This window comes from Harpia harpyja, chromosome W, assembly GCF_026419915.1.
Source record: "Harpia harpyja isolate bHarHar1 chromosome W, bHarHar1 primary haplotype, whole genome shotgun sequence".
Classification (NCBI taxonomy): domain Eukaryota; kingdom Metazoa; phylum Chordata; class Aves; order Accipitriformes; family Accipitridae; genus Harpia; species Harpia harpyja.
The window spans coordinates 625,481-649,358 of NC_068968.1; the positions used below are offsets into that span (position 1 = coordinate 625,481).

The window sequence follows — 23,878 nt, forward strand, 5'->3', positions numbered from 1 at the left end:
TGAAGAACATCAAAACAACCAACAGGTGGATCAGGCTGCCAAGATTGAAGTGGCTCAGGTGGACCTGGACTGGCAACATAAGGGTGAGCTATTTATGGCTCAGTGGGCCCATGATGCTTCAGGCCATCAGGGAAGAGATGCAACATATAGATGGGCTCGTGACCGAGGGGTGGACTTGACCATGGACACTATTGCACAGGTTATCCATGAATGTGAAACATGTGCTGCAATTAAGCAAGCCAAGCGGTTAAAGCCCCTGTGGTATGGAGGACGATGGCTGAAATATAAATATGGAGAAGCCTGGCAGATTGACTATATCACACTCCCACAAACTCGCCAAGGCAAGCGCTATGTGCTCACAATGGTGGAAGCAACCACTGGGTGGCTGGAAACATATTCTGTACCCCATGCCACCGCCCGGAACACTATCCTGGGCCTAGAAAAGCAAGTCTTGTGGCGACATGGCACCCCAGAAAGAATTGAATCAGACAACGGGACTCATTTCCGAAACAACCTCATAGACACCTGGGCCAAAGAGCATGGCATTGAGTGGGTGCATCATATCCCCTATCATGCACCAGCCTCTGGGAAAATTGAGCGATACAATGGACTGTTAAAGACTACATTGAGAGCAATGGGGGGTGGAACTTTCAAACATTGGGATACACATTTAGCAAAAGCCACCTGGTTAGTCAACACCAGAGGATCTGCCAATCGGGGTGGCCCTGCCCAGTCAGAATTTTTACATACTGTAGAAGGGGATAAAGTCCCTGTAGTGCACATAAAAAATATGTTAGGGAAGACAGTCTGGGTTACTCCTGCCTCAGGCAAAGGTAAACCCATTCGTGGGATTGCTTTTGCTCAAGGGCCTGGGTGCACTTGGTGGGTGATGCGAAAAGATGGGGAAGTCCGATGTGTGCCTCAAGGGGATTTGATTTTAGGTGAGAACAGCCAGAATTAAACTGTATATTAGTTGCTATATAACCCTGCTACTGTATGTTATCCTTACTATAATTATGTGCTATATCCATAGTACTATAGTAAGAATCACTTAGATCAAGCAAGAAAAGAACTGTGATAAAACTGAGCAAAGCGCAGTAGTGATGGAACCAGAACTGACTCCAGCATGCAACAATCCAATGGTACACACCATCCTCCTGCTGCGCCAAATGTCACCTGCTTGTCACACTGCACTGAAGCCCTATTCTGCTCTACTGACTGAGAGGACTTTGCACCATCCCTTCTGCCTAGAAAGACTGGTATGACAGATGGAGCCCAGAGTCGGAAACTAAATGAACTCAATGAACATTTTATGAACATGACCCATGAACTAAAGGAATGATATCTCTGTGTGTGTATACATATATATATATATATCATTGCTCATATGTCTTAAAGGAATAGAAAGGTGATGATTGATCAGGATGTAACTAAAGGTATGGGAACTGTGCATGACGTCAATGGTATAGAATAAGGGGTGGATACTGTCCTGGTTTCAGCTGGGATAGAGTTAACTGTCTTCCTAGTAGCTGGTACAGTGCTATGTTTTGAGTTCAGTATGTGAAGAATGTTGATAACACTGATGTTTTCAGTTGTTGCTCAGTAGTGTTTAGACTAATGTCAAGGATTTTTCAGCTTCTCATGCCCAGCCAGTGAGAAAGCTGGAGGGGCACAAGAAGTTGGCACAGGACACAGCCAGGGCACCTGACCCAAACTGGCCAACGGTGTATTCCATACCATGTGACGTCCCATCCAGTTTAGGAACGGGGAAGTGGGGGGGGGGCAGGGATTCACCGCTCGGGGACTGGCTGGTTGTCGGTCGGCGGGTGGTGAGCAATTGCACTGTGCATCATTTGTACATTCCAATCCTTTCATTATTGCTGTTGTCATTTTATTAGTGTTATCATTATCATTATTAGTTTCTTCTTTTCTGTTCTATTAAACCGTTCTTATCTCAACCCACGGGTTTTGCTTCTTTTCCCAATTTTCTCCCCCATCCCACTGAGTGGGGGGGAGTGAGTGAGCGGCTGCGTGGTGTTTAGTTGCTGGCTGGGGTTAAACCACGACAGCTAGTCTGGTTTAGGAAGCAGAAGAGAGAAATAAAAACAGACTCAAACGACAAGCAGTTCAGAGTGTTCATAGATACAAAAGAACAACTGCTGAAGAGCTGGCAGCTATCCAATAAAGAAATTAATTGTCTTGCAGCAGGATCACTGGGCCACAGCAAAGGAGACCATCTAAAAATTAAGTTTTGATAGGCCATTTTAATCAATCCTTAACCATGTATTTAAGTGAGGCATTTCTTATTCTGTACTTCAACTTTACACTTGCAAGACTGAATAAAAAGCTCAAGGAAAAATGGAATTCCCCAGGACCCTCTTATCTGAAAGATTATCCAGGAAGATCAAGGCTGAGTTTCTAAAAGCAGAAGTTTCTATAGCATGAAAAATCATGTTAGAAATTTCACATGAACCTGCCTTGAATGATTACTGATTTGAAGAAGCTACATTAAATACAAAAAACCTGAACTTTAATGTTCCACAGAAATATTAATCCTCCCAAATCACACCCCATTTTCTAAAAGATAAGCACATATACAGGCAAATAATTTTTATGATACCAATCATCTGCATGACACTACATATCTCAAATGTAGAAGAAGATATCTTTACTTGCCTGCTGAACTGGATTAGTCCAATTTAGGAAAAAAATTCACTGCTGAGCAAAAAGCAAGCATAGCTCAATGATATATTAAAAGCTTTACTTTCAATCCAACTTCTCATGTGACTTCCATAGAAAGGAGCTACAGATCTAGTGTCCACTTCAGCAAACATCAGATCAGTATCACAACTGCAGTTCAACTTTGATTTTGAAGGGGGAAATGGGGGAAGGGGAAGGTATTACTCTGCCATGAAGGAGTAGGGAACAGTCACAGGCTGAATTTCAGTTTAACCAGAGAACAGGCACAGCATCAGCAAGCAACTATGCAAGAAGGAAGCTAAGGCACTTCATTCCTACCAAAAAACTACTCAGAGGCTAGACAGATTAGTCTCTATGGACTGTCTAGGCTGGGACATTAGTCAGCAGCAATAGTAGGATTCATCCTATTGAAGAGACAGGGATGCCAAATTTCACTTACCATGAGAGTCGGATCCCAACTTCTTAGAAGCCATTTAGAACCTGAAAAACATTTTAAAACAGCTTTAACAACTTTATACATGTAGCACAGCATAAGCCTATGCAGTTCTACACAGTCTTATCTCTAGATTATGGGACGTTGCAGACACTTGCTGTTTATGCTTATCTATCTTGGGAACAGGAAACTTATTTTATAGCTCTGAGAACTGACTGAGCAGACAAATAACTTAGCCCAAGGTCTGACAATCTAAATGGCAAAATGAAGAAGAAAAAACAGAGCTGAGAACCAGCCAGGTTGATCAGGAAGGCAGAGTGTTCCAGATCACAGTGCTCAGAGGCCGCTCCATCCCAGCCCCACAGAGCGCACCCTGCCTCCCCTGGCGTTAAGAATAGTCCTTCCTACTGGAAATGCCGCACTGATCCTCTTCAGTTTAATCCCTGTTGCTCTAAAAAGGGATACTATCATATTGGGTACCCAGTCAGTTAGCCAGCATGGCACTTGTCTAGACACACTGGGTAATGCACAGATAACAATATAGGTATATAATAAATGGTACCATTAGGAAGATGTTTTCAGATACACACAAAAAAACAATGCTAACAATAGTCCTCATCCACTGCCCACAGAATTTTACTAACAACTTTTAAAATTTGGATGCAAATCCTACATTGCCAAGATGTTAAACACAGAAGTGCCTAGCCAACTTTTAACACAGAGCAGGCCTGTCCTGAGAAAAGAGCTGTTTTTAAGATAGAATTAACTGTCTAATTAGCTGTTAGCTAAAACCCTGCTCCAGGATGCTTATGGTGTGTTCAATAACATAACTGGTTCTTTTGCTAGATTAGAAGTACATCACAAGATCTTTCTCAAGATGCCACAGCATAATTCTTTGAATAACTGAATTTTTAAGTCCTCCTTTGACATTATACATGACAAAGAATCAGAGTTGCCCTTTGCTTCTGAAGTCCTCCAGCTCATAGACTGAAATGTCCAACAGCCATTCTTCAAAAACATGAAATTATCTGGTACACCCCCACCAGCAGCAGACAGTGCTCAAAGCACAACTTGGACCAGATCTAACATTCACATCCATCATTCCCCAATCAAGATCTTACTCTCAGCCTCACTGTTTCCATTGCGGGTTCCAACTGCAAATGTTACCTTAAAGGAAGGGTGTCATAAGGTGAGGGTTACACAGACAGCTTAACTATTCCCCCTGGCAGCTGCTGACACATCTGGGGTCAGGGAGAGCCAGTTTCAAGTACTTTAGGAAAGTACCTTTTGTTGTGCAAAGGTCCCTTTCAACATTATGTTGAAATCAATAGGTGAACCAACCCTACTGGCTAATGGGAATTCAACACACAGCTAAAGTCAAAGCTGTATGAAGATGATTACCCAGGTACAACCAGACTTCATGAAACACAGTAAGCAGACACTAGGCTATGGGGAAGTGAGTCATGCTGGGCAACTCCAGGCATACCTTGTACATAAAAGCTGTGTGTCATTCTGCTCTACATTTGTCAGGTTCTTAGCACATCTCACCATCTCTCTCAACATTGGCATTACATCCAAAACCACTCCACTAAGCCAGAGAACTGGTTTTGTCACTAGCCAGCAACTGCTTCTCAGAAGCAAACAAAACATTGCAGCTTCAAAGACTGCAGAAAAAGGAGGTGTAACAGTGCCGAGCCTGACATCTCAAGAAGGCTGTCAAGGGCAAAGCCACAAGAATACCCAGTACAGTTGCATGTCAACTACTAGAGCTGAATGGGCTTTATTAGTCCCAGTGCCGCAGAGACCAGACTGCAGAATACAGCACATGAAATAGGCTGCACCTTTCAGACCCAGATCACACTGTCAGACAAGCTGCTATGTTGCTAGTTCCTCTGTACAAGAGTAGCAATTAAGATGTCAACTTGATTTGTTATTATTGAAAAAACCAGGCCACATGTGAAATCATACAGCCTTCACATACCTCACCGCTCCTCTGTATGTCACCGGAGACTGACACGCTGCCTGCAAGCATGCACTATGGCTGCCCATCATCCACTACTATTACAGCAGAGCTGAACTAGGGACAAGGCCTCTACACACTTCCTTTAATTTCTCAGAGTTCATCTTTCTTCTAGTTACTACCTCAGACTGAAAAGCAAGTGCTCCGTTTCTGTAGGATTTTAAAACTTCTGACGAGAGGAAGTAACCTCCTCACTTTGGCAACTCAACTGACAAGGAAGCTTTTTCAATGCAGCACCAGTTACCTACAGGCAATAGAGTTTATGCTGTCTACCTCATTTACCAGAAGCAGCTTACTCCAGACTGTACCTACATAAAGGACATTGAAAAGAAAATTCAAAGAGATCGTTTTTAGAATGATAATTTATATCCCCTCTCCAGCAGGCCATTGCAAGGACATACTAAGTTTGCCATCTCACACACTGATCTTGGGTAACTGAACACTAAGTTACCGTGACATTATCAATTTGCTCCAGGAACATTAGTAGCAATGTGTACGAATCCCGCAGAACCAAAGATGCGCACGTCTAACATCCAGGGAGTTTTGCAGTAGTATATCAATCTGGAACTGCATAAAGCCTTGAATGTGTCCTCAGTGTCAAAATATCCCACATAAGCAATAAGTATCTTGCTTTTGTTGGCAATCCTGTAGTAAAATCCTAGCGCAGACCAGGCACCCGCATTAACTTCAAGGTGCAGTGGGAAAAATGATTCCTCTGCCATGTGCAACACCTTATTTTAACTATAGAACTGGCTAAGGCACATCAATAGCAAGCTAATCATGAAATGCACCATTTCCAGAGACAGTCACACTTTAGATTCAGGTAGCATTTGAGTTTATAGCACACTAGCTCTTCCTGATGCACCGTGAGCATGCACTTATTAAGATACCATTACTGCAGAAGGCACTGTCAGTAAATAGAATTGTTAAGCACTGCACACAGTAATGCTAGAACAGGATGCCAGCCACATTTTGTCACCTCCTTTCCAAAGAGGGTTTAATTAAACTAGTGTCTTCTGACTAATCAGATTTGATAGGCTATTCAGGGACCACTGTTACAAGCATCTTGCTGTTGCTCTGTCCTGCTAGCTGGGGGGGGGGAAGGGAGGGGAAATATTTGCAGCCAGTTAGAAGGTTACTGATGTTACTACTATGCTTCTGGGCCTGAACTGTATTTGCTTAGTCAAAGCCATTACACTGTGCAGTAAAGGTTTGCTTACCTTTGTTACCGCTCTTTTAGAGATTTAAAGGACTTGCTCCCAAAGCCTTACTCCAAACCAGCTAATGGACGACTGCAGCCCTATCACTGTTGCCTTTGATCTCCAGACTACAGAACAGGATGTTGAAGGGCATCTGTGGGAATAGTGCATAGGGGCACAAATTTTGGTCTGATGCTTTACTGTACGTTTTAAATTTACAAAGAACATACTCTACTGCATGTAATCTTTTTCAACACCTTTCCTGGGCTAGGGAAACAAGTTAGTTGCATAGTACTACAAGGTTTTCTTACAGCCACCTACAAGCTCTCTTCTATAAATGTAGACCTTCTCAGCCCCATTCCCTTATTCTTGGTTCTGGCTAACCCTCTGAAGGGAAGATCAGGGCTACAAGTGCCTAAAAGTTATAAGCAACTTTAACGTCAGCAGCCACTGAAGCAACCTGATGTGAGCTCTTCCCTTCCTGTCTGTATGTTCATTTTTCACTTAATACTGAGGCAATAGGGCAACATTCTTAAAACCAGCCAGCTAGAGGAACACAGTATAGCAGAGCCCAGGACGAGGGCAGAGGACCTCAGAGTGATGATAGAAGGGGATAGGGAGACAGAGAAACAACCACAACAAAAAACTAACACAAAGATGCAGAAACAGAGAAGTGACAAGACAAAACTGATGACACAAACAACTGGCACAAAGAGAGAGAGATGACAAGCTGGAAAGGCTTGAAGGGACAGCATAAAGATGACCAAGACAGCCCACCTGGCACATCACCACTTAAACCTGAATGACTACTTAGCTGTGCTGCCAGACAACAAGGAGAATGCAGAGAAGCATGACTTGGTGCAGTCAAGCAATACCAAAGGGATCGTCTAATCAACAGATGAGAAAAAAAAAATTACTACCAAGAGTGACTCATGAGGAGCTGCTGGGAAGTTGGGGTGTTTTTAAATTATTATTTCCATGTTCCTTCTAGTGGTATTTTCCCCTGAAGTTTATATCTACATTCCTTTTCTTCTGAAAGGGCTCTGACTGGTCAAGTTGGAAGCATCCTATCACTAATGGTACCTGGAACAGCTTTCTCAGTGATAACTCAAGCCAATTTAACTATTTGTCAAGAAGAACTGGTCTCTTGTTGCTATATCCCTCATTTTGGGATGCAAGTATGTCTAGATTCCAGACTACATGAATTCCCTGAAGTAACTCCCACCTAAGACGCAGATAAATGAGAAATGTATTTATTATGGGTCAGAGGAAACCAAAATGCCTCAAGTTATCAACCATAATCAATTCAGCACATCTATGATTTTCAGAGAAGAGAGACCTGATCTTGCAACTTCCATTTTGCCTGCTAATACACATTGTGTAGTCTAAGTACACAGAACTGAGGATACATCCATTCACTCTGAAAACTACAAAGTAAAGACAAAAAAAAAAAAAAAAGGTTTTTTTTGCTGCCTATATTACATTCATGAACTACTACTGATTTTACACTGAGAAACAGTGAAAAGCAGTTTGATTCAAGTGATTGATTTCTAATGCATCACAGGTATTCCAGATTTAGACAGTGGTTTAAGTTTTTACTATAACTACTTGTTTCAGTGCAAGTGAAAGGCTATAACCAACATCAGGATTCTGTATATAGCCTCATACAACAAAAATAGAAGTAGACAGTGCCTGTTGCTAAGATAAAACAAAAGTTAAGATTCTCATATCAAAGCTTCCCACCTATGCAAGTGTTCAATTATTGCTACGCATGTGAGATCTCTTACGAGACCGACAGTAAAAAGCTGATCACAGAAGTTTACTACAGTACAAAACAGATTCCGTTTTCATTTACTGCAGTCTCCAAATAGATGACATCACCCCAAAATCTGCAACTGCTTCTGCTTTGTACCTCTAACGGTTCTGCAAACAACGAGCGCAGTCAGCTGCGTGGAAGTACTCCCTTTTCATAAAGTACGATGATGTTGAGCCACTGATAACAGCTCTTTGGATAAAGTCATCGTAAAACTAGATTTGACACGTTGCAACTATATCGGGGGGGGGGGGGGGAAGCATCACTTTCACTAGTCTTAACAGAAAAAAAGTTTTAAGTATATCTACTGCAATCCAGGAGATAAGGTACATTAAGGTTCTTGTTCTATTTTAAGATCAACAAGAACAAACCAGACCTTCCTCGAAGCAAACACTGGTATGGAGTTTCCATTCAATTTTCAATGGCCACTAGTTAAAACAAATCTAATGATATGTCTTCATCTCATGGGATAAGTACAAGTGGTCACCCTACATTTAACCAAATGCAGAGTAGGTATTACACTGACAACAGGGGGTGGAGGGAGGAAGGGATAAGATATCTCTGCTGCATACACACTCCATGGATCAACAATCCAAGCAACTGTGATGAGAGCGCTAAATTTTGAAGGACAGCCTGTAACATCAAACTAATTCAGTTTGTTATTTCCAGTGCAATGATTGAGGGGCAGAGGGACAGGAACCAATAAAACAGCACTTTAAAACATTTCCAGAACACGCAAGTAGGAAGGACAGGGAGAAAAGAGACCCTGAAGAGTAGGTCTGTGTGCAGATCACATTATTGGATTACAAGACAACACTTTTTATCGATGGCAATAACATCCATTATGAGGCTTTACATGCAGATGTTTGATAGCATCTTCCTAGCAGTGACAAACATTTGGAGAAATTGATTCTTCAAATTGTGCCGTTGCTTAACTTGACATAGTGGGCAATTAGACCTCCTGCTTCAGTACATATCAATCAATGGGAAGTTAAAGCAAAAGACAACTCTTCCACAGGCTCTCAGAAAAGCACAGCATCTCTTGCTCTGTTGCTCCATATGGATTCATTACATTAATATTAGACACCTGTAGTTACACAGCTATCCTCATGTCATGTCCCACTTTGTTCATTAAAGACACTGCACTTGTTAAAAACACATACTATTTGAGCTGATTAAGAATTTAAGGCTCTTAACTGATAACAGACAGCTCTATTCCTCCTTTAAGATCCTGACTGTGTATTTGGGACTTAAGGTAATTTGCCATACATTTCACCCAGAAATAAGGAAAAACCCTACAAGGCTGAGGAAATGCAGTACACTAATGCACCAGTTTTTCAATCACAGAATCACTTACCAGCCATACAAGTTTCCAATGAAGTTGAAGCTTATATACCACAGAAGCTTCTAGAACTACAAGTTTCACAGGCAAGAGCATAAGAAAACTGAAAATTACTTATAGACAGCCCTATGATCAAGGCAGATCAGTGCAAGCTTTTCCTTTGGCCAGAGACTGACGTGCCAAATGAGTACAGAAGATGTACCTATTCTAAATTCACATTTAACTGTTGCAGCAAATGGATGACCTTTTTAAAATGGACTCTTTCCAAAAAGAGAGTCCTGCCACAAGAGAAAAGCATCTGCAACTAACATCTAAGGCCGGCCTGACTTCCAAACTCGGCAAATAAGGGGATAGTCCAGGTTCTGTCAACTCCAAGAGCAGATGTGGGTTTTTAGAGTGTAGTTCCTACTAGTGACTGTTACCTAAGTTAAAGATCATCTAAACAGAAAAGCAGGGGAAAAAAAAAAGTTTACTTTTTTTTGCTTCTCAAGATCTGCTTCACTAATCTAGAAGCTACAACATCACCAAGAAAAGGGTGGTAAACTTAGAAATAGGACCATCTCCCCCTCCTTGAGATAAAACAGAAACAAGACAGAAATTTGCAGGATAAACCATAGCAGAAAATATAAATATGCTGTGCAACTCCTACATTCTAGGAAAAAAGTGATAAAAGATGATCCAGCACTTGTACCACTAGTGAGGGCTATAATAATCTCACAACGCAGTAAGGAAACAAGTCCTAAATTTGACAAGCAGAGCAACTGCTTTTAACTACTATATCTAAAGTCTTGGATAACAAATACCTACCACTTCTGAGAGCTTAAAATAGTCAGATGGAAAACATCTAGTAATTATTAACAAATTTAGCTACTGCAGCTTAATTAGTACAAGACTTCATACTACTACAAACAAGTCAAATCTTTAACAGCAATCTTAGCACTAGCCAGAGCCAGGTACGTGCATTAACTTTTTTAGTTAATCCTAGCACTTTGGAAGAAAGTTAATATTTCAACGTAACCCTTCTCGAATGAGAGAGACTGTTAGCTAGAGAAAGTTGCTAGCTTCAACAACAAAATACCCCACTTATTCTGTTATTTTGGTAAAGATGTATGAAAATCAGTGGAATATCCTGCACATTTAAAATGTATGTCTGGAACCCAGAGCAGCATAAGCTAATTAAAATGCTGCTCTATTTGTTGCAGTAACACTTCAATATGTAACAAGCTGACTCTGAAGTACTTGAATATTATTAATCCTTCAGACTTGTCCCAGCTATGAATGAGGAGAGCTAGACAAATGTTCCCAAAATGCTGCCAAGAGTAAAACAGCTTTTGCCATTAATCAGAAAATCCCCTTTTTAATCCAAAAATAATAGAACCTATGCAGTTTCAAGCTTTTTCTTCTTATGCTCTTTGACCAAGAGAGGTGTACAGGTAGCTGATCTTATATTATCTAGAAACAAGTTCAACTCTGTTGATAATACCAGGACCTACTCCCAATACTGACACAAGAACTCAAAATTATTTTATTGCAGAAAGCAATTTGTATTATTTTGATAAATATTAATTAACTAGATTTTAATGCATTTAAACACACTACAGCAATTAAATGACTCCACTTAAAAAAAAATCCATTCTGAAGAAAGCTATAGATGTTACCTTTTCCTTGTTACAGCTCAGAAGAGAAATGGTACTATTTATTGATATTTATGATTTTGGTTAGAAATTTGGTGAAATACAAATGCTTATGGAATTACTTTAATAAAGCAGACAAAAAAACATCTAGCAAGAAATCAAGTTGGACAAAAGTTTTAAAATGGAAAAATAAAATCAGCTAGCAGGGCAGATATCACTTGCTATTTCATATATTTGAACTCAGCCAAAACACATGTGTACTGCACTGTACAAGAATAATGGGACCAATATTAGACTACTATAGATTCGTCAATTTTTCCTCTTATACTAGGGTCACATGCGCTACCCACTCTCACCACACATTTAATATTTTCCCAGCAAAACTCAGTACAGTATTGACAGAAAATACAGCCTGTTAAATTAACCATTCCGCCTACAAACAACTGCCTGCCCTGCAGCAAGCAGGCTAAAAACTTGAACTCAGCATGGGAGCCACTGCTTCAAATCCTGATTGCACCCTCAGTCCAAGCAGTTTAAATACACATAAGGCCACCAACAGCCCTCTCCCACTCCCTACAGGATCTCTCCCATAACATGGTTAAAACTGCTGAACTTTTCCAGCCATATGACATCCCTGTTTTCCATTGACATACCTCATTTCTCTCAACTGAAAGAGCCACGTTCTGAGAATGCAAGTTCCCTGCAAACTCACTTAATTTAGAAGCCACCAATCGTGGAATGGCTTGGGTTGGAAGGGACCTTCAAAGATTATCTAGTCCAACCCCTCTGCCACAGGCAGGGACATCTTTCACTAGATCAGGTTGCTCAAAGCCCTGTCCAACCTGGCTTTGAACACTTCCAGAGATGGGGCACCCACAACTTCTCTGGGCAACCTGTTCCAGTGCCTCACCACCCTCACTGTAAAAAAGATTTCTTCCTTATGTCCAATCTAAATCTACCCTCTTTCAGTTTCATCTCTCAGTGTTGCCCATTTTCCAGGAAACACCCCTATTCGCTGGAAGTTACTCTTTCACCAAATATACACTTTGAGATACATGAAAGCAGAAGTTCTAAAAACTTCCTATTACTGAAGCACCCAAGAGCTGATCACAGCATGCCTAGAAAAGTGTGCTCACCAAAACACTTTTCTGCAAAGTGACAACATAAAACTCAAACCTTCCTAATTTTCAAAACGTACCTCATAAGCTTGGTTTGCCTTTGTCTTGACAGCGCTAATGCAAGAAATGCAAATTCCATCTTAGGTGCTACAGATGTGACATTCTTCACACACTTACTTGACATTTTTTGGGTTTTATGCATCTTCTTCCACCCATCAACATGTCACTGATACAGTTTCAGCTTTCAGTGCTAGCTCATTTTGTCCTTAAGTCATGTGTCATTCCTGCTAAGCCAATAGGTATCTGTCTTCATCCAACTCTTCTTATCAAGACAGAGTGTATTGGCTTTATGTGGCAAGGTTTTGGTAGCGGGGGGGGGGGGGGTTACAGGGGTGGCTTCTGTAAGAAGCTGCTGGAAGCTTCCCCTGTGTTCGACAGAGCCCATACCAGCCGGCTCTAAGACGGACCCGCCGCCGGCCAAGGCCGAGCCAATCAGCGATAGTGGTAACACCTCTGTGATAACATTTTTAAAGAAGGAAAAAAGTTGGGACAGATGGGAAAATGGCAGCTGGAGAGAGAAGTGAGAACATGTAAGAGAAACAACCCTGCAGACACCAGGGTCAGTGAAGAAGGAGGGGGAGGAGATGCTCCCGGCGCCAGAGCAGAGATTCCCCTGCAGCCCGTGGTGAAGACCATGGTGAGGCAGGCTGTCCCCCTGCAGTCCATGGAGGTCCACGGTGGAGCAGATATCCACCTGCAGCCTGTGGAGGACCCCACGCCAGAGCAGGTGGGTTCCCGAAGGAGGCTGTGACCCCGTGGGAACCCCGCGCTGGAGCAGGCTCCTGGCAGGACCTGCGGATCTGTGGAGAGAGGAGCCCATGGAGCAGGTTTTCTGGCAGGACTTGTGACCCCATGGGGGACCCACGCTGGAGCAGTCTGTGCCTGAAGGACTGCACACCGTGGAAAGGACCCATGCTGGAGCAGTTTGTGAAGAACTGCAGCCCGTGGGAAGGACCCACATTGGAGAAGTTCGTGGAGGACTGTCTCCCGTGGGTGGGACCCCACGCTGGAGCAGGGGAAGAGTGTGATGAGTCCTCCCCCTGAGGAGGATGAAGCGGCAGAAAATAACGTGTGATGAACTGACCGTAAACCCCATCCCCATCCCCCTGTGCCGCTGGGGGGTTGGTAGAGAATCCAGGAGTGAAGTTGTGCCTGGGAAGAAGGGAGGGGTGGAGGGAAGGTGTTCTGAGATTTGGTTTTATTTCTCATTACCCTGCTCTGGTTGATTGGTAATAAATTGAGTTAATTTCCCCAAGCTGAGTCTGTTTTGCCAGTGATGGTAATTGGTGAGTGATCTCTCCTGTCCTTATCTCGACCCACCAGCCTTTTGTTATATTTTCTCTCCCCTGTCCAGCTGAGAAGGAGGGGGAGTGATAGAACAGCTTTGGTGGGCACCTGGCATCCAGCCAGGGTTAACCCATCACACAGAGACAAGAAAATAAGCATATACAGAAATACACGTCTGAAAAGATCCCAGGTTTTGCTGCACTGAAGGACAAAATTTACAGACAAGGACAGAAAAAAAACACACCACCAAAAAAACCAAACCTCATCACTATTCAAGGTGAACACCCACTTCAGCTATTTTCATGTGTTCACTGAGCTGAGGTCTCAGCAGGGACATACTCCTTCCCAAACTAACTCAACAGAACAAAGGAATAAAATTGAAATATAAAAAAGTGAATCAAGCTAATAAAAATATGGTCCCATTGCAGTAATGCCTAAATAAGAACCAATCTTGTTTCATCTCCAGATATAGTACCAGTTAAGCCTGCTTTCATGTTTTTTTCATCCAGTCCAAACAGGACTGAATGACTGCATTAAAAATATTACCTAGATGGGAAATACTATCAGTAGTCAACACTGAATTAAATTCCACTACCAGAAGTCATATTTTAAATGAGCAAGTTCCACTCATTTTAATTAAACATGGAACTGGTGCATAACAGAGCATAAAGAGCAGGAAACAGTTTTAAAGTGAATACTTACACCTTAATTATTTCTTGAAAAGGTTTGTTAACTTTAGAGAAGACCAGAGCTGGTAGCAAAGATTAAGTTCTGCTCTTTAAAAAGAGATAAGAACAGAAGTATCATTACCAGCTACCAAAAAAAATACTCTGACATGAAAATAGCATGTCATGGTTTAAGCCCAGCTGGCAACAAAGCACCACAAAGCCATTTGCGTACTCCTCCCCCCCAGCCCTGGTGGGATGAGGAGGAAAAAATATAAAGAAAGGCTCGTGGGTTGAGACAAGTTCAGGGAGGGATCACTCACCAATTATGGTCATGGGCAAAAACCAGACTCAACTTGGGAAAAAACAAAATCAATTTAATTTACTACCAATCAAATCAAAACAAGGATAATGAGAAGTAAAACCAAATCTTAAAACACCTTCCCCCCACCCCTCCCTCCCTCCTGGCTCAACTCCACTCCTGATTTTCTCTACCTCCTCCCCAGCAGCAGTGCAGGGGGATGGGGAATGGGGGTTGGGGTCAGTTAGTCACACATTGTCTCTGCTGCTCCTTCCTCCTCAGGGGGAGGACTCCTCACTCTTCCCCTGCTCCAGCATGGGGTCCCTCAGATGGGAGACAGTCCTTCACAAACTTCTCCAGCATGGGTCCTTCCCACAAGCTCCAGTTCTTCACGAACTGCTCCAGCGTGGGTCCTTTCCGCAGGCTGCAGTCCTTCAGGCACAGACTGCTCCAGCACGGGCTTTCCCATGGAGTCACGGCCATCTTTGGGGGCACCCACCTGCTCCGGCGTGGGGTCCTCCACGGGCTGCAGGTGGGCATCTGCTCCACGGTTCACCTCCATGGGCTGCGGGGGGACAGCCTGCCGTCTCACCATGGGCTGCAGGGGCATCCCCTCCTCTGGTGCACCTCCTCCCCCTCCTTCTTCACTGACCTTGGTGTCTGCATAGGTGTTTCTCTTGCATTCCACTCCCCTTACCACTGCAGGTTTCCCTTCTTAAATACGTTATCCCAGCAGTGCTACCACTGTCACTGATTGGGTCGGCCTTGGCCAGAGGCGGGTCCGACTTGGAGTCAGGGAAGCTTCTAGCAGCTTCTCACAGGAACCACCTCTGCAGCCCCCTCCCCTGCTGCCAAAACCCCACCACACCAACCCAAAGCACAGCAGCAGACACCTGAACAGGCTCAGCAAAGTAGTGGTACCCACACCAAGTACACTTCTGGAATTGAATTCATTGGGAACACAGGCAATTAAGTCATCTTGAACAAGCTTGTCTAGTGTAGAAAAGTAGAAATTTATCTTTGTGCAGAGAAGTCAAACTGAGGTTGCCCTCAGCTGTAGCGGATATATTACAAAAACAGAATATGATAAGTAAATTAGCTGTTTGCTGTGTTGCATATTAGAAAACTTCGGTGACCTACACTACCTGAAGGCAGCACACTCCAGTCCTGAGCAGAAACATCTTCCTTGCAATCTCTTGATTTTGGAGTTCTCAAACAGCAAAGGCCCCTCTATTTAGGGCTGCTTAAATGGAAATATGGTTCAGTCTATAGTCCAACAATGGATTGAAAAGTTCAGGAATGGAAGCCACAAGCAACAGGGAAAAAAAACCAAGAGAGTCAGTACATCTGTTAAACAAGGTTCATTCTACCTGTGCAACTGCCACAGCTGAGGTTACTAGCAGTGAAGATACACAAACATGCAGACAATCCTCACCCTCTGAGAAGGAAAGCAGAGCAACTACCCAGTCCTCAAGATGAACCTTTCTATCACGAATGTACAGAGCAAAATCCAGAAACTCACAAGATACTGGAAGCGACAAACACGCACACAATTACAAGCCTCCCAATGATAAGAGCGTATGAAGACTGAACTAGAGTTTCATGCTCAAGTGGAATGGAAAATGGAAAAGAAGCCACGGAAAGACACTGCTTTCAGATGAAATCTAGAAGGCTACAGGATATTCATACTGCCAGGAATTGAATGCCCTTACACACATGTACACACTTTTCATTCATTATCTTTCCCCTGAGCGGAAAGTAGATTCGCCAAAATTCCCTTATACCCTCAGCACTACCTATTTCTTATATGAGACTTCAAAATAGTTTTCAAGGCACTTAACCAGCAGTAAAACTACCCCTCTTGCACAGGTGTGGGGAACAGGGCACAAAGCTGAAACAGTTTTCCCAGTCATCCAGCTCAGTCAGTAATAAAGCCAGAACAGAACTTGTATTTCCTGAATCCCAAATCCACAGCTACCCCCAGAATCTCACTGTATTCTCTCAAGTTTGGACCAATATCTTTGTGTCGTCCCCCCCCAATTTTCTCTATCAAATCACTCCTATTCATCTTTTCATCTTACTATAAAAGCCTTAAGGATATTCTTCTGGATTGATAACATGAAATTGGATTTAGTCCAAACTTTATTTCTAAGTTACTACTTAAATGAATTTGAAGTCTGCAATTTTGTTATACACTATATATCCAGTCTTGCTCAGTGGTATAAACTTTTTTCCTGCCTATTAGAAATTTCTTCAGCAGCTATAGTAATGAATGCAACCCCTGAAACACTTAAAGCAATGAATAACTAAACAGAAACAGCTCATTTCATGTGCAAAAGCAGCCTTCAGAGATGCATTAGCTTCATTTCCTCAGGACATTTTGAACAGATCTGACTCGGCTTCAGTAATCTAGCCTTACTTCCATTTTATAACTAGACCAGAGTAGGTTGCTGGATGAGATTGCCCCACGACCATCCAACAGTCATACCCACAGCTTTTCCTCTCCAAATGTCTAACAGACTGGCAACAATACGGGACTTCTAACAGTACAGAGATCTATCTCAATAGACCATCATTACTAGGACAAAGCAGCAAGATTATTTCTTTTAAAGAAGGAAAGCGGAAAGAGTATCAGATTTTCTCCTGTAACCTGAGAATCAGTCCCAGCCTGCCTCTTTTATAACCCATACATCTGATTCAACCCAGCTTGCTTTAGCAAATAAATCCAGTGCTGCGTAACAACAGAACAGGAGCATCACATTTACATTCCTGCAGTAACATCAAATTACAGGAGAACTATGCCTTGAAGAAGGCTTGTAGTACAATGGATACACAACTTCTCTCTTTCCCTTCAAGTTGGGAGAGAAGACCTTCACGTTACTCAGTAGAATCAATTTATCCAGAGTATAGCTAGATCCCTGCACTAAATACTGGTGTATTTCAAGTGTTCATCTCCTTGGGAGAGGAGAGAGAGAAGGTAGAGAGGTAGAAGGCAGAACTTCTTCATCAGTCCAATATCATAACACATACAGAACGTCCCAAGAGACAGGCAGACCTTCAGAACTATATACTACTTGCATATGCAATATGGAAGCTCAGGTATGAAAAGGATGACATTATCATGTCACACAAACAGATGTGGCACAGCCATTCTGTCAACCAAATGTGTATTTCTAGAGCCCATCCCCAGCTCCAAAAGCAGCTTAGGCCACCTAGCCATTCATGCCACATTCAACTTCTTCACCTTTGTCTACCTTCATTTACCTTGCATTTCATAATATGCCTGTGGATTCTTTAAGCTGTATTTATTAAGGCTTTTCCAGTTGAATATCTTCATGTAGAAGAGATTACAGAACATAACAGTATTACATTTACATCCACACTTGAATTTGCTAGCTTTCTCTTTGCATACAAATTAAGAAAAATTCAATAGCATTAGTTAAAAGCAACAAGCTTTTTACCGTCTTTACTTGTATTTTCTTTGCAAAGAAATTACATTACTAAGCACAGGCACTCAGTGGTCTAGGAATACATTATGAGCTTTTTACCAGCTATCAAAAGATTTCCAGGTAAGTCAACAGAAATCACGTATTAAACTCCCTTCTACAAAAGAGAAGGAAGCCTGTAACTGCAGTTTTGAAAACTGCCCTCTGCTAAGACACCAATCAGAATCTAGCAATTGTTCTTCCACAGACAGTTCACTGGCTTAAAGGAATTGCATTTTGCATTTGTGCAAGCACAAAACTCCTTATCAGCTGTGGGAGTCCTGAAATGCATCTCCCCCCCAACTCAAAGTCTGACAGTTCTTCAGATTAAAATGGTAACACAAATATTTGGCTGATTAAAACTTGATAAAGAATTTTCTTACCCAAACATTTTCTTTAAATTATTCCTCAGAATAGCATCTAGAAGATGATACTTCAAATAGTTATATGCTTAGTTGTAAAAGTAATTGCAGGTACAGAGCCCTGCCAGCCAATGACCATTGATAGAATTACAGCTTGATTAACAAATCTAGGTTTATAAGGAGCTCACAAATCTCAAGGCACGTAATATAGAAATCTGCCCCCCAAAATCTTCATGGTTCATTACCCCCTCAAGTGCAAAGTTATTTTATACTACCATAATTTTTCCATCCATTTTTGTTTGCAAAACTCCAACTCACACCTGATTTAGGGGATACATTAACTTACTCACTCCCTCTCTTCCCATTTCTGAAAAGCACAATAAAACCCCTTATTTTTATACTGTTACGAACACAGAAAGCAAAATGAAACTCATTAATCTTTCAGCTTTTTTCTACCAAGAAGTCAAATAGACTGGCAACAAACTGCTTGTGGTGACCTAATACTTAATTAAAACATTTAAGAACAGATTATTTTCTCAGAGGGTATGCAGCATAAAGCTTTTCTAACCTTTTTCACCACACACAATTTTATTCCAGATGATTAATGGTGATTTTATTCATATAAACTCCTTTCCCTACTATACGTGCCTCCTATATTTCTATTTCAAATTATTATACATTACTGTGCAAGGACACCACATGATGGTATTAGTCATTAGGGTGGAACCCAGTGTGGCTTTGCTGTATCAGAAAAGGAAATACATATGCTTTAACAATTACTTTGCAGAGTGTTTATAAACTAGGAATCTAGTTTTATTTTAGAGTTCAGAATTGATGAAGCAAATCAAGTTGAACACATAAGCACATCTCTATGTCTAGATTAAGCACAGTGCTAACACTTGACATAGCACAACTGGTAATACGCATACTCTTAGAAATCCAACCTCCCAAACTCAGGGAATAAATCTCACCAGTCACTTCAGTCACAGCTTCATCTGCTGCTAACCTAGAGATGTCAAATGGCACAAGCACAAACATATACATTAGGAAAGGGCTTAAATCAAATTTTTCACATAATCTAGTAGATAGTTATCACGAATGCTGATCTCCAGCAACATAGACCAGACTAACTAGGAGCTCACAATTCTTTACTCTATTACTAGTTTCCATTATACCAACTACCAATAGCTAAGTAGCTTAAGTACATTCATATTCAGACCATCTTCCAGCTGAAGAACTGACTACTACTTGGATAAGACTCATGTTCTTCTGATTTCCCAACTTAAAATATTACTCTGGTGTAAAAGTTTCTGACACAAAATGCAGCTGAGAAAATACAAGCTCAGAATTTCCATTTGAACTGGGTCAGTTAGAAACTGTAATACTACTAATGCAACATGGTATTTTGAACCAATCTGCTTTCCCTTCTAGAAAAGATTTAAACTTAAGTCAGAGCAATGATATTCTGTTCCCCCTTTGATATACTTCTGTATTTCAAGTACATCGCAAGCTTAAAGGATTCTGAGAAGACCTTGTAGCCTTTCAAAGAGGGGGGGAAAAAAACAAAACAAAACAAAAAAAAACACCACCAAAACCCACACCAAGTCTGGACATAGAAGCTGTTCTTTCAGAATTTCCCAACCACAGGAAAGACAGTATTTCCTAACATTTAAGAAAATGCCTTCCCCATGCAAGCAAGGATTTGGAATAAATCTGATCATTTAAGAGAGGAAAAAAACCCCAATACTCAGTTTCTCTTAGGAGACCTCAATACAAGACTACACTGGCTGCAAAAGGTCATTAGGGACACAGAACATGAGCTTATTCAAACCAAGTCAGAGGGTCAAAGCATTAAGCAATGCACTTGCATACCAGAGAGGATTACCTACCTAGGTAGTTAACACAGAAAAACTGTGAGCTCAGGGTTGTATCCATCAACTGCAATCCCAATGATTGATTGTAGAGTGGTACATGCCATAAGATCAATAGCATTGCATTCCTAGTTATCAGAGCAAGCAGACACAATACAGGGAAGAGAAACCAACCTTCAATACACCCTAGAAGACCTACTTTTTCAAACAAGAAAGCTATTTATAATTTGTAAACAACCCTTCTTTGCCTTTTCTTCAATCATTTTCAAAAACATCTTCCAGAGCTTTTCAATTATAGCTCCACTAGACCTTCTTTACACTGACACTGATCTGAATTGCACTGATCAATTTTAAATAGATAGCAATGCCTTTAGATAAAGATCCTTGTAAAATGACAGCTTGTCATGGTTTAACCCCAGCCAGCAACTAAGCGCCACACAGCCACTCACTCACTCCCCCCCCACCCAGTGGGATGGGGGAGAAAATCGGGGAAAAAAGAAGCAAAACCCACGGGTTGAGATAAGAACAGTTTAACAGAACAGAAAAGAAGAAACTAATAATGATAACACTAATAAAATGACAACAGTAATAATGAAAGGATTGGAATGTACAAATGATGCACAGTGCAATTGCTCACCACCCACGGACACCCAGCTAGTCCCTGAGTGGCGATTCTCCGCCCCCACTTCCCAGTTCCTAAACTAGATGGGACATCACATGGTATGGAATACCCTGTTGGCCAGTTTGGGTCAGCTGCCCTGGCTGTGTCCCCTCCCAACTTCTTGTGCCCCTCCAGCTTTCTTGCTGGCTGGGCATGAGAAGCTGAAAAATCCTTGACATTAGTCTAAACACTACTTAGCAACAACTGAAAACATCAGTGTTATCAACATTCTTCACATACTGAACTCAAAACATAGCACAGTACCAGCTACTAGGAAGACAGTTAACTCTATCCCAGATGAAACCAGGGCACAGCTGAAGCTCTGGAATTTATGATTGAAAAGACTGGGAGTAATTATGTTAGAAACAAAATGCCAGAGAAGGCTGGATAGAAATTCTGTCCAATAAGTAAAATTAAATTTCTCACAGATCAATTTATCAAAATATTCAACCCAGCACCAACTGTAAAATACAGGAACAGGCTGATGTCAAAAACTTATGATATAGAGACTGGACACTGACAACAATATTAAATGTCCTGAATTATCAATCCCTAAAGTTTGTGGAAGCAACATGAAACCATAAGCTTATACAATTAAAAAGGAAGAGGATAAATAAAGTGATGCCTTCTGTGGCATTATAGCACTTTTGCCACCAGCACCAGCCAAAACAGCTCTGGCTGCCAGTGTGACAGAATTAGATGAGGTGGTCTGCTGGATTGGTCCAGAAACCTGACTCCTATTCTATTAGTTAGAGATTTTTGTCTCTAGGATAAGTACTGGGCACTGCAAAACACCATGTAAACAATGGAGATGGAGCTCTTCCACTTGTTTTTGATGATTTTTCATCATTTTTTTCTATCCATCAACATAAACTATACAGTAAGTCTCTGTCCTGGTTTCAGCTGGGATAGAGTTAACTGTCTTCCTAGTAGCTGGTATAGTGCTATGTTTTGGGTTCAGTATGCGAAGAATGTTGATAACACTGATGTTTTCAGTTGTTGCTAAGTAATGTTTAGTCTAAAGTCAAGGATTTTTCAGATTATCATGCCCAGCCAACAAGAAGGCTGGAGGGGCACAAGAAGTTGGGAGGGGACACAGCCAGGGCAGCTGACCCAAACTGGCCAACAGGGTATTCCATACCATGTGACATAACATCTAGTATATAAACTGGGGGGAGCGGGAGCAGGGGGGGAAATCGCTGCTCGGGGACTAACTGGGTGTCGACTGGCAGGTGGTGAGCAATTGCACTGCGCATCATTTGTATATTCCAATCCTCTTCTTATTACTGTTGTCACTTTATTAGTGTTATCATTATCACTATTAGCTGCTTCTTTTCTGTTCTATTAAACTGTTCTTATCTCAACCCACGAGTTTTACTTCTTTTCCCGATTTTCTCCCCCATCCCACTGGGGGGGGTGAGTGAGTGGCTGCATGGTGCTTAGTTGCTGGCTGGGGTTAAACCATGACAGTCTCCCAGCTGATCAGTATATTCTCTATACTGATCAGTATACTCTTAAAATATTCTGAAAATTGAAGTTAAATTCATTAAAGAGAAACTAACATTTATTAATTCACATATCTTACACCTGATATTTCCTTGGTTTTCCCTTAGAAGTTTCAGGTACCTTTGTTTCAGCTTACACTTGACTTATGCAGTGTCTGATCTTAGTAGAAGCAACTTCTTCCCTGACTCCTTTGTTCCACAGTGCACTCACAAGGGGAAAAAAAAAAGTATCAAACTTGCAGGCCAGACCCAGCCAGTGAGACAAGGTGCAATCACTTTCAGTTTTGTTTCTGAGACTAAAACCACAAGCTTGCAAAAGCTAAGTTTAAAGACTACATGTTTTCTCCCCCACTATCCTTAGAATTAAGGTTTTGCCCAAAAGGTTTGTCACCCAATTGCAATGGTGATCTAAAGCACCACTGCCACTTTTGAATCACAGCTCTGCTTGTACAGAAAAACTGAAGTCATTAAGTAGCAGTACTACCGTGGTACTGCAACCTAACACCATCCAGCACATGGCCTTGAATAAATTGGTCCAACTCTGCTATGCTGCTACCACACATACCATCTCAGCCCCATTCCCTTCCCCATAGCTAGTACAGTGCTATACACATAGCTCTGTTCTGTATGGAGAAAAGGAAAGGAGGCGGCCAAAACAGGTTTTTTTTCCCCCCCCTCTTCCCTGAAAAATGCTGTGGCAGAGCAGAGATCCCAGGTATGCAGGGTCAGCCCTAGGAAGCCAGCAGTTGCAGGAGTGCCTGCACAGGGGCAGAAAGTCCCATGCTCCAAGGACGATAAGGGAAGGAAGGCAAGGAAGAGGTCTGGCTAATTGCAATACCACCTCTTCCTCTTTTTCCTTAACACTCTAGATCACAGTTGGAATAAGATTCCCCTCACCAAGCTCCCACTAGCCTCTTAACCCCATAACAGGCTGTGAGATGCAGTATGCCTTCTATCAGTAGCACAGCCACTGAAGTTACATCACCAGTCACAACTCAGTTGTTCCTTAATTTGGCAATACTCACTTGTCATTTAGGAATATCCACCTCAAAGTGCTTAAATTCAATATGAATACATTTTTACCGAGTCCAGGATGGCAGCTATATTAGTTGCACAGCCAAGTGCCAGAGTCCACCTGCTTATCTCTATTCTAATGAGACAGCATCAACATCATAAGATTTCTGTAAGACTGCTTTTTTTTTGGCTTGTTTGGAATTTTTAAGTCATGTGGGGAATAAAAACATTTGATAAGGTGATTACTCATTTCCATCTATTGTAAATTTTTTACTAATTAAAAGAATAAATCCTAACTTTCCCTTTAAAATGATAGATTTTGAGCTATCAAAACTCAGGAAGACAGTTCTTGAATTATACTAAATAGCTTCATAAAAGTGTTAAATGTTTTACTTCTAGTAAGCACTG

The 23,878-nt window shown here is 41.7% G+C and overlaps 1 protein-coding gene across 3 annotated transcripts in view; it reads right to left on the reverse strand.

Annotated features, from left to right (window-relative positions):
• Positions 1-23,878, reverse strand: part of UBAP1 (ubiquitin associated protein 1) — a 47,708-nt gene that overhangs the window by 22,591 nt on the left and 1,239 nt on the right. For all 3 annotated transcript variants that reach the window (XM_052775210.1, XM_052775209.1, XM_052775208.1), the window contains exon 2: positions 3,140-3,180. In XM_052775210.1, coding sequence (XP_052631170.1) covers positions 3,140-3,142 — 3 coding nt within the window. In that variant the 5' untranslated portion in view covers positions 3,143-3,180. The remainder of the gene's footprint in view (positions 1-3,139; positions 3,181-23,878) is intronic.